The sequence below is a fragment of the Lissotriton vulgaris genome, chromosome 5, assembly GCF_964263255.1.
Source record: "Lissotriton vulgaris chromosome 5, aLisVul1.2, whole genome shotgun sequence".
Taxonomy (NCBI): Eukaryota; Metazoa; Chordata; class Amphibia; order Caudata; family Salamandridae; genus Lissotriton; species Lissotriton vulgaris.
The window spans coordinates 1,083,504,051-1,083,516,545 of NC_141693.1; the positions used below are offsets into that span (position 1 = coordinate 1,083,504,051).

General features: G+C 47.5%; 1 protein-coding gene across 1 annotated transcript in view; it reads right to left on the reverse strand.

The window, feature by feature from the left end:
* The window catches only part of LOC147712037 (VPS10 domain-containing receptor SorCS1-like), a 2,945,658-nt gene that overhangs the window by 676,092 nt on the left and 2,257,071 nt on the right, over positions 1-12,495 (reverse strand). The window contains exon 13 of the mRNA XM_086922756.1: positions 5,472-5,563. Within this exon, the coding sequence (XP_086778882.1) occupies positions 5,472-5,563 (92 nt within the window). The remainder of the gene's footprint in view (positions 1-5,471; positions 5,564-12,495) is intronic.

A 12,495-nucleotide genomic window follows, 5' to 3' on the forward strand; every position in this document is an offset into this window, starting at 1 on the left:
CAGAGAGCTACTGAGCACCTGCAGACAGCAATGGGGTGATCCAAATCTACTCGACGTACAGCCGGACTTGCCTCAAACTGGCGGTGTAGCAGCCTGCCCTCTAGGGGTCTATCCTGAACATCCTGCCTAAGGTCCTGCACCGTGGTGATCGCGCCCGAGAGCCTGTGGCCCTCGGGCCTCTGTGGTAGGGGACGTTTTTCGAGCTGCCCCTGCTGAGGCCTCCTGAACTTGTGAGAGCTGCCGGATCAGAGGCAGAGGGTGAGATGACTTTGCAGGCAGTGAAGCAGCGACCGTGTTGCTCCGAGGAGGGACTGCGATCCATTGAGGCCCAGGCCCAAACCGTGGTGTACCCTACAAAAGAAGATCAGTCCACGACCAGCCTGCGAATCAGTGGGACACATAGAGAGAGGTGCCGGGGGAGGGCCTGAGTTGGCTGCTCGCTTCGGAGGCCTGTTGGCCTGAGGTAGATGACCCGGTCGGTGATGCACTTTCTCCCTTGGCTTTGGTGGTATCTGCCAAAGCGGTGCAGCCGGAGACTAGCGGACACCTTACCGGCCCGTGGGGATCCCAGGCAGCATGCTGACAAAACACCTGAAGCCAGCTGCCAACCTGATGGAGAGCTGACAATGCTCTCAGAGGTGAGGAGGGGGCGCTGAGGGTGGGTTGCTGGAGCCCCCCACTGTGCATGAGTGCCCTGGTGTCTGGGGTGAGTCTCTGGCACCCGCCTCTACTTTCTCCGGGCCCCACTCACCCTGCGATTGGCAGGACTGGGCCAGGATCTGGCCTTGTGGAGGCTGAGGGCCCCTCCCACTCCTTAAGGACTGGCTGTCCCCATTGGCTGGGCTGTCCCGGATTATGGGCCTCCTCATGAGTATCGGCCCACATTCTGCAGGACAGACCGCTACAAGGGTATGGGATCTTCACCTGCGCCCAGCGAGACATCAGATAGTGGAGGCCCAACCGCTGATACTGCCCTCATGGAATGAGGCTACACCATCCACAACTGGGGCCCACCGGGTCCTTGCCCTTTTGTCCTCCGGCCCTCTGCTATGGCTTTTGCCCCCTTGAGCTACCCCAAGTCATGTCTGGCTGAGGGGCCCTGCAACACGACTCAACCCTTGGTGAGTGAGCCGCAGCTAGTGAAGATCTCCACTTGTGGTGGAAGCAGCAGGAGGTTTGCTGCCATCCAGGCCAACTTCAGAGATCCTAAAAATCCTCTGCTTACATCTTGCCATGCTTCGGGGTCCGGTGACCGGTGACTGATTGTGAGCGAGTACCCAACATACCTATAGTTTCTGGGGGCTCCCAGAATCACCCACTCCTCAGACTTGGCATGGCAGCTGTGCGCTACTGAAAGAATATACCTGGGACATAGTGCCTTCATCGTTCTGGCTGCAATAGATGGCAGGGGTCCTCCTAGGGCTGTGCGGGCCTTCAGTCCTGCTTGACCTGCACCCCCAGTGACCTGGGCAGTGAGACTCGAGTGTGGAAAGATCCTGGTCAAACGGCGAGCAACCAACCATGGGTAAAGAGAGAGGGGCAAACCCCCTTCAAGCCAGACCCAAAAAGAGCAATATACAACTAGTGAGCAGAGAGAGAGCACACCCCCAACATCCAGTCAACCAGATGGGGGCCCTCCCATTATCCTGCAGTCCATCAAATCCTGTCAAGAGTCCATGGAGTCCAAAATCGGGGAAGTGCGAGTAGATATGGCTCTTATTGGGCAAGAAATCCACAACACTGGTGCTCGCATCACAGAACCAGTGTCACGCATATCAGAGGTTAAAGACCACGTATCCACCTTGAAAGTTCAAGTAAAACAGCTCCTATACCAGATGATGGAACTTCATAGGCGGATCGAGGATGCTGCAAACTTATCGCGTCACAACATTCTCCGTCTGGTGGGCCTGCCTGAAGGGACAGAACCCCCACCAGGGGTGTGGAATTTAATGAAATATGTACTCGTCCATGGGACAAGTAGCTTCATAAAGCTTCTTGTCCTTTTACAAAATCCACTTGTCCCTTTGGTGCCACATAGTGCGCCATAAAATAATCACAGCAATCTTATTATAGAAGAGCTCAGATAATAGTCTCTCTGGTTAATGTCAGGCTAATACTATAGAAGGATTTGACTTTTGGGGGTTTTCACCAGGTCTTCTCTAATATTTTCCCATACTGAGAAAGGTTAGAAATTTACCCCTGACAACGGCAGAAGTAACATTTCTTCCAGGGCTAGGAAAAATGTGGTTGGAGAAAAAGTGAACTTGTAAACACTCAACAGATTTCCATTGGGGCACATTCATCTTTGCTCATACTAAAATGCAATTCACAAATATTTTTTAGGATTATGGTTTCCTGGCCTACTTAAGGAAATTCATGTGAATTCATGAAAAATCTGCAATAATATAAGGACATAAATCATGAGTGCACTTTTGTGACTTTCTTTAACATTTGAGCCCCTAATTAAAGCTGAGTTAACCAAGACCTTTTGTTTTTATTAAAATACTTTATCTTGCTATCTATCGGATGGCTTCATTGTGTGTGACAGCATTCTGCTCTTTTACAAAGTAGTATTGTTCAGTGTCAGGAATTTTTATGGCAATGTGGCCTTTATGAGACCAAAGATTGTCTGTCTAGTAAGAACGTGCTGGCAAACAGCACCACACCTACCTGATAATCCCTAGGTAGAGAAAGGAGCCTAGTGCAGGCCAAGTGAGTAACCAGAAAATTAAAATAACCCCCACTATGATCCAAAGTCTTATGCCACCAAGCAAGTGAAAAAAGTCATTGGAATCCTCTGCAGAATTGCTCTGTCTCTTCCATCTATGCATCTATCCATTCATCCTCTCACCCACTGATATCTAGCATTTTACCTTTAGATTGTCATCTATTCATTCTTTCATCCAATTAGCCTTTCACCAATATGTTCGTTCATCTGTTTATTCGTCAGTCCATCGCTCATCCATATCCAAACCTACCCATCCATCTTCAAAACGAACCATTTCAGCCATCGTCCATCCTTTCCCTCATCCGTACAGCCACCCTTTCACTCTATCCATCTATCCACCCTCCCTTTCACTCATTCATCCATCCACCCTTCTACACATCCATCAATCCATCCTTCCACTTATCCATCCATGTATACTTTACACTCATCCATCCTTTCGCTCCCTAATCCATACACCCTGAAACCCATCCATTCAATCACCTGTTCCTTCATTATAACATCCTTTGTCCATCCACCATCCCTGTCACTCAACCATCCCTGGCAATCATTCATCCATTCATTTAGCCAGCCACACTTACACTCCCTCATCCTTTCACCCACACATCCATCCATCCATCCTTTCACTCACACCCACCCTTTCACATTAATTACGAGCCTTTGTCTGTGGAGCTGCAGGCAGAAGAGGCCCATTAAGAGCTCCACCTCCACAATAGCGAAGCCCCTGTTCAAACCTATCCTTCCATCTCTAAACTTATCGATCAAACTGATCCATCCCACCTTCCTTTCACTCATCCATCCTTTTGCTAATCCATCCATCCTTTCACCCAACACATCCTCCTTTTCGCTCATATTCATCGACCCTTTCACTCATACCTCCACCCATCATCCTTTTCACTCATTTATCCCCCCACCCTTTCACTTCCTCCATTTATGCTTTCGCTCATCCATCCACCCTTTCACCCCATCCATCTTCCGTTTTGCTCATATATTCATCCACCCTTTCGCTAATCCCTGCCTCCACCTTTACATTCAACTATCCACCCATCCATCCATCAACCCTTTCACCCAGCCAGCCACCTACCCACCCACCCATTCATCCAATCCATTCATTCATTCATCTACTCTATCTCTCACCCATTATTCCACCCTTTCATTCAGCCATCCACCCTTTCATTCAGCCATCCATCCTTTCACTCATCCTTTCACTCATCCATCCACTTTCACCCCATCCATCACCCCATCCTTCCCTTCATTCACTCTTGCACTTATCCATTCATTCTTTCACACATCTATCCTCACGTCCATCATTTTACTCATTCATCCAAGCATCTATCCATCCACCCTTTCACTCCACCCATTCATCTATGCATATATCCATGCAGCCTTTCACTCACTCATCCATGCATCTATCTATCCACCCTTTCACTCATTCATTTATGCATCTATCATCCACTCTTTCACTTATTCTTCCTTGCATCTATCCATCCACTCATTTACCCTTTCACTTATTCATCCATGCATCTATCCATCCACCCTTTTACTCATCCATGCATCTATTTATCCACCCTATCACTCACCCACCCCTTTCAAATTCATTATGGGCCTTTGTATGCGGACCTGCAGACTGAAGAGGCGCATCAAGAATTTCACAGCTTTTGTAGATGCTATGGCAGTGTGTTCAAAATGCCCCTGGTGCACGCACAAAGTGAGATGAGAGGCCTAGTGCCAGGACAGAAATGGGGGTGGCCTTAGGCTTGCATGAAAGCCTCATGGAGAAACGAATGAGCGTTAATCTAAGCCCTGGATGAAGTAAGATATGAGAGGCGCAGTGCCTGCCTTGCTGTGCATGGAACTGCTGGTGGGTACCATAGGTACCCCCCATGTGCACCTTGCAACCCCCCGGAGTCCATGGGGGCTCGCATCGGGCCCCTAATGCAGACTCCGCATGCCTTTCCGTGGCGGCATTGCCGCCACAGAAAGGCATTTAAGAAGTCCCATCCTAATATGGCTGGCGGTGTCTGATAGACACCACCACCATAGAAACCCTTTTCCGCCCCGGTTGCAAGGTGACCGGGGCGGAAAAGCGGTGTACGGTCTTTCCGCCCGCCGTCGACCCCCAGCCATACTAATATGGCGGGGGGTGCATTCCGGGACGGATGGCGGGCGGATCGCCCCCGCCAGGCCGGTGGTGGCTACCGGCGGCCTGGCGGGGGCGATTCGCCCGCCATCCTAATGGGCCCCTTTATGTGTAGTGATTCACCTAATTGAGGGAATTTCGCATTATGCGTGTTACATGAAATTCTTGAAATCATGCCATTATGCCACTTATTGTGAAATTTAACCCAAATGAGCAATTCACTGTAAACATTTACCTCTCGAACATGGATGCGTTGTGCTTTTGTTGAAATGCATCCTTGTGCCAAAAATTGATGCAATGATGCATAGTGCAAAATGGCAGATTTTCATTTTTCGTAAATATGTGTCATTTTGCTAAATATTGCCAAAATGATAAAATAAATTGGACTCGTGACACTTACCAGAACCATACACTGCTTCACCCGGGTTTGTCTTTCATGTCAATTTGCTCCTGCTTATATTGATAGGTCAAAAGTATAAATGCATAGGTGACAACTCGAGGCATTTGTAAAAGATCAACCCGCCCCTGCTGTCAACTGCACTAAACTGCAAATGTCCTTAGGAATAACAGTGTTAAATATAATCTAACTGTGGGCGTAGACATTACCATAAGTGCCTTATGGGTAGAGAAGTGTGCTTCATGGCCACCAAGACTCCACCTTGATCCAGGTACAAGACACTGTGCTCTTCTTCAAAGATCTGCAAAAATAATGCAAACCATAGTCATCACATCTGAGTATAATCGTATGTGGTTCTCAATTACAACGTCAGTTTAAACTCTTATCAACAGATGAGCAGTTCAACATTAGATTGTCAAATTCCATGTAACAATTCATACAGTTCTGCTATAATGCACAAGTTATGATGCACACACCTGCAACAATAGAATACGTTCAATTAATGTCTATTTATATGTATTAAGCCGCACAAATCTTTCATGAACCCATTAAGTGGTGCTAGTAAAGAATTAAAGTTTGTTTAAAACTCAAAATGAGTTTTTCGGTCGTCCATAAGAACTCCATCCGCATCTCAACCAGCTCAGACGTCAACCTTACCAGCGCCGAACACCTTCACTTCCAGATCCACACCGACCCCAAGACCACACTCAGAGGCACACTCCTCTACCGACCTCCAGGACCCCGTGCACAATTCAGTGACGTTATCACTGAATTTATCACCCCACACGCCCTCCCCTCCGAGGAATACATTCTGCTGGGAGACCTCAACTTTCATCTGGAAAAGAACAATGACAGCAACGCCACCTCCCTTCTGGATAATCTCGCCAACCTCGGACTCAAACAACTTGTCACTACGCCCACCCACATCGCAGGTCACACACTCGACCCTATCTTCACCTCCAGCAAACATGTCTCCTTCAGTCACACCACCACTCTCCATTGGACGGACCACAGCTGCGTACACTTTATCTACAATAAGACCACAACTCACAACCATCCTCAACCTACTCTGCGAAGAAACTGGAACAAAATCACCATCGACCAGATCTCCTCATCGCTTCTTCAAAACCCCCCTGCCCACTCCTCAAACCCCGACCAAGCAGCCATTAACCTCACCCAATGGCTATCCAACAGCGCCGACATCCTAGCACCGCTGAAAAAACGTCAAATCAAACTAGGCAGCAAAAACGCCTCCTGGTTCAACGAGGATCTTAAGAAATCGAAGAAACTCTGTCGCTCCCTCGAGAAGGCCTGGAAAAAAGACCCAAACACCAACACCAAGGACGCCTTCAAAAACGCCACCCGCATACACCACCAACTAATCCGATCTGCCAAGAAAACCGCATTCAAAGACCGACTAGACAACAACGCCCACAACAGCAAGGAATTATTCAACATCGTCAAAGAATTTACCAACCCCTCAGCCAACTCCAACGACATCAGCCCCTCTCAAGCCCTCTGCGACTCCCTAGCTTCGTTCTTCCACAACAAAATCGCAGACATCCACAACAGCTTCGACAACCGACCCGGAGACCAACCCACCCAACCTTCTGCAGGACTTTCACCCCCCCTGAACATCCTTAATGACTGGAACCCAATCTCCACTGAGGACATCATCCGCCTGATGAACTCCATCCACTCAGGATCCCCCACAGACCCCTGCCCTCACCACATCTTCAACAAAGCAGACTCCATCATAGCACCACACCTCCGAGACGTCATCAACTGCTCCCTCAACTCCGCCACCTTCCCGGAAAGCTGGAAACACGCAGAACTTAGCGCCCTTCTGAAAAAACCCACAGCGGACCCCACCGAACTCAAAAACTACCGCCCCATCTCGCTCCTTCCATTCCCGGCCAAAGTCATCGAGAAAGCCGTCAACAACCAGCTCGCCGCCTTCCTCGAAACCAACAAATCCCTCGACTCCTCACAGTCCAGCTTCCGAGCCAAACACAGCACGGAGACCGCCCTCATCGCAGCAACAGACGACATTCGAACTCTTCTGGACAATGGAGACACAGTCGCCCTCATCCTCCTCGACCTCTCCGCTGCCTTCGACACAGTCTGCCATAGCACCCTTCTACAGCGCCTCAGAAACATCGGAATCCAAGGAAAAGCTCTGGAATGGATCACCTCGTTCCTTACTGGAAGAACCCAGAGAGTCCGCCTCCCACCATTCAACTCAGAGGCCACTGAAGTCATCTGCGGCGTACCCCAAGGGTCCTCACTCAGTCCCACCCTCTTCAACGTATACATGAGCCCCCTCGCGACCATCGCGCGCCAACACAACCTCAACATCATCTCCTACGCGGATGACACTCAACTGATCCTATCACTCACTAAAGACCCTAACACCGCCAAAACCAACCTACATGAAGGAATGAAAGAAGTAGCCGAGTGGATGAAGCACAGCCGTCTGAAACTGAACTCAGACAAAACAGAAGTCCTTATCTTAGGCACCTCCCCCTCCGCCTGGGACGACTCTTGGTGGCCAGAGGCCCTTGGAAAAGCACCCATCCCGACGGACCACGCACGGAAAATGGGCGTCATCCTCGACTCCTCACTCTCTATGAACAGACAAGTCAACGCCGTTTCATCATCTTGCTTCAACATTCTTCGCATGCTCAAAAAAACATTTTGCTGGATCCCCACCGAAACCAGAAAAACGGTCACCCATGCATTGGTTACTAGCCGCCTGGACTACGGAAACACCCTATACGCCGGTATCACCGCAAAACTCCAGAAAAAACTCCAACGCATCCAGAACGCATCAGCCAGACTCATACTAGACATCCCCCGTAAAGACCACATCTCTAGTCACCTGAAAAACCTTCACTGGCTCCCCGTCAATAAGAGGATTACTTTCCGACTCCTAACCCACGCACACAGAGCACTTTACGAACTTGGACCCGAATGCCTCAACACACGACTTTCCTTCTACACCCCCTCCCGCCAACTACGATCCTCCAACCAAGCCCTTGCTACCGTACCTCGCATCAATAAAATCACCATGGGAGGTAGATCCTTCTCCTACCTCACAGCTAAAACCTGGAACTCACTCCCCACTCACCTTCGTCTCACTCAGAACCATCTAGCATTCAGAAAGCAACTTAAAACTTGGATATTCGACAAGTAACTCCCCACCCTTCTTCAAGCGCCTTGAGACCCTCCGGGTATGTAGCGCGCTATATAAATCTTTTGACTTGACTTGACATTTTTTGGAATTTTACATATTTTTGCAAAGGAAAGCATGAGTATTTCACCAAGGCTTCATTTTGATGCTCCTATGCTTTTTTCTGAAGGAAAAACTGCCTATCCCCAGTTAGAATGGTACTAAGACTACAACCCGATCCTCTACCTCTGAATGTATCAGAGACCTTGGTGATAGGGTCAGAGCATTAAAGATTTGAGTTGGGCAGGCCATAAGGACGTTGGACCATCCACCGAAGAATTCTGTTCTACAAACAAGTGCAAAGTCCGCTCGCAGCAGTTCTTGCCACTTTGTTTGTTTTGCCACCAGAGAGGGAGAGTAACAGGACTCCAAGGACCAGGAGCCCCGCAACAACCAACCCTTGTGTCCCTCCCGCTGCAGCCTTGATAACTGCTCGCGGCACCCGCTTCGTGGGAGCCGCTCGCAGCAGTTATTGCCACTTTGTTTGTTTTGCCACAAGAGAGGGAGAGTAACGGGACTCCAAGGACCAGGAGCCCCGCAACAACCAATACCTGTGTCCCTCCCGCTGATGCCTACATAACTATGCACACCCTCGCTTCGCGGGCACGCGGTGGGCAAAGCCCGGGACAAGGGCAGGGTCGTTTGCAGCCGTCCGAGGCTGGAGGAGGCTGGGCTGGGCCGCCCCTCTTGGATCTTCGAAGGAAAAGCTATTAAGGTACTGCTAAAGTGTTCCTTCGTGTATATTGGAATAACGACGCAGATTGTAAAGGGGCATATTGTTGTTGTTATATTTATTTGGAGTCTTGTTCCTTTCAAAGTGAACAAATGGAAGGGCGCAGCTGGAACGCTAGATGATTTCATATCCAGAGCTGAATCTGTTTTGACTCATGAGATCGAACTGGCACACAGAAGGTTATCTCTTGACCCTTCTCATCTTACAGCATATAGGCAACTTGCCTCCCCTCCACCGGCTCCAGCTGTGTATCAAAATGTGGCCACTTGCACCATAATCCCACCAGTTACCACAAATGTTTCGGTATTAGATGCTTGTCAAATCGAAGAAGGGTCAAAAACACTAATGAACCGAGTAACGCTGGGATTTTTACAAGATCAAGGGTCCATAAAACTTTAGAGACATCAAATGATAGAACGAAGAGAGTAAGGAAGGAGAAAAACATCGGAGATAAGAACACTGGAGCAAAGAAGGGGAAACTCTGGGCTATACCAAAAGCTAACACTGGGGCTGTTTATGTGCAAGAGCATGAGGAGGTATCAAGTAGGTCATTTGGGGTTCAAACAGACGGAGATTTCTGCTCAAATCAAAGACAAGGAAAGGTCGCAGAGGGAGGAGATGATCATACTGTGTTGGACATTTTTAAGAATGCCCTGGATTCTATACAGACTCACATAGAGGAATGTTTGAATTTAAAAATGAAGTCGTCTGATAGTAAAATCAATCAGTTATATCATACCATAGCCAAGCTGGGTACTTTAATTGAAGATGGCAATAGGATAGTGGAAGAGGGAGCTAGTTTAATATCTGATCTGAGGACAATACATAAGGAAATTAAAAAGCCAAATGATGAGGATCTAACCGCAAAGCAGCCCAGTTTTTCACCTGAGACCCACACTGGGGCGGGGAGAAGTTCAGAGGGATTAGGTAACCGCACGCGCCAAAATAACAACATTGCGCGACCTGTTGATAGAGTAAATCATGTGGCCAATATCAGTGCGAATGTAGTTATGCACAGTCCAAAGGCCACTGACTTGATCCCCAATTTAGAAAATTTGAACTTACCCCGGGCTGCTTGCCATTACGTACTTGTTTCAGTGGGTGTCCCAGTCCTAAGAAGAGATCAGAGGGAATCCTTGGACAACCTTAGGAATAAATTTGTTAATTGGCTGTCTAAGTATAAAAAGTTTAACCCCCACAAACTGAAAGAAATCTTAATGGCCCGTAGGGTGGGGTGGATGGGTGATTCATCAAAAGGTATTCATCGGGATTGTGTTGTTGTAATTTTTAGATACCTCCACACTGTGCGTAAGCTCCTGAAAGTGTATGAGGAGATGCCAACTCAAAGTACAAGTATAAACGCCTTACCGTTGGGTTATTTTTATAAACCTCTTGCAATGGAATCGATTCATACTTTTGGAAGTTTAGCCCTACCCCAAACTACCAACAGATTTCAGGAATTAGCTTCTCTTGAGGCTGACACAAGAGGAATAGAATCTCGGGGGGTACTTGCACACTGTAACCAAGAAGGGAAAAAGGTTTGTTGCGAATTATCTCTAGTCGCCTGCGAGTAGTGCATATATGAAATCCACCCCCCACTCCAGGGATAGCTATAGAAGAGGATAGTTTACGAGTACAGGGTGTTAAGGTTACTGAAAATTTGACAAGAGATGTGCCCTTAAGTATCATCGGTCCTGAGCCAGTTGCCGAAATAAAAATTATATCCTGGAATATAGAGGGCCTAGATAGGAATTCTAGTTACCCAGAATGGAATATCTATATTGATTCAAGTGACATCTGTATTCTCCAGGAAACTTGGGCCATAAAATCCCCCCATAGAGTAGGGTATAAAACCTTCCATATTGCTGCCACCCCTTCTGTGAGAGGTAGGCCTTCTGGGGGCCTTGTCATCTGGGTGAAGGTGACGATTGATATTACTACTAGACAATTGAGTACCGACTCATTAGACATCCTCGGTATCAAAATAGTTACCAAACACAAAAGGTTCCTTTATTTATACAATTTCTATAACGGGCCGTGTCCAGCACACACGGTGTCACCAATAATAGAGAAACTTGACTCACTCTTAAATGCATTAGACGCGGGATCAAGCATAGTAGTAGGTTATGATTTTAACTGTAACTACAAACCTATTACTGGGTTTGATCATATATTTGACGAAGAAGATAGAGCTAACAAGATACCCATAATAAACAGCGGTGGGAATGTTCCATGCACTACTTTAGCTCTTCAAATCATGAAGGTAACATTCGGCCACGGCCTAAGGGCATGTAATGGACATTTACTATCTGACAGCCCTGAGGCCCCAACCTTCTTTAGAAGCAAGGGCCAGAGTAAAATTGACTATATCATTTTATGTCTGGACATTTGGGCGTTCGTTGTAAATATGGAAATTATAGCGAGAACAGAAAGCGATCATCGCCGCTTGAACTTCGTCTTCAAAGTAGGTTAATGCATAGTCTTTTGGACAATGGAAGTACGATACACATTAGCCCTGAGGACATTTTAGTCAGCAATAACCGTCGCTCAGTTAAATGGGCACACATTTTGGAGCATGATGAAGTGCTGACTAATGTTTATAGTACCCTTGCTAAAATCTTTGGGCTGTATGTGGCCAGCCAAGATGGAAATAAAACATTTTTGGATTTGCATACGGAGTTCTCTAAAGAGCTCATCTCACTGGTAACTAAAAAACCAGCGGTGATTGGTAGAGCTAGTAGGCTGCAGTGGGCAGGGAAAGTCTGGTACAATGAAGTATGCCGCACTACAAAGGGCAACTTAGTGCAGGCAATAAAAAAAGATAACAATATGGTGTAAGTAAAAGCGGCTAGGCTTAAATATAGGAAGTTACAGGCAAAGGCAAAAGTAACTTGGGATGAAGAGATCTGGTCCAACATGTTAACTGCAGCTAAAAGTAGGGATCACATGTTGCTTTGGAAAATAGTTGCTAAAGGAAATAAAAAAGAAATAGGATCTAGGGAAGTCTTTCTTGATAAGACTACCTGGGTTGAGCACTTCACTAAGTAGCTCCTGAGGAGGACTCGGCCCTACTTGAGGTGGATCCACTGCTGAATTCAAGCAGGGATAAACTAGTTTTCCATTTACAGGAAAAAGAATTAGCCATCAATCTAGTAAAGAACGGGAAGGCTCATGTATTAGCTAAGATCCCGGGAGACCTTTACAAACACGATACTAGAGTTTGGGCACCTTACATGAATTGCCTATGCAATGCCTTAGCTGCGGGTGA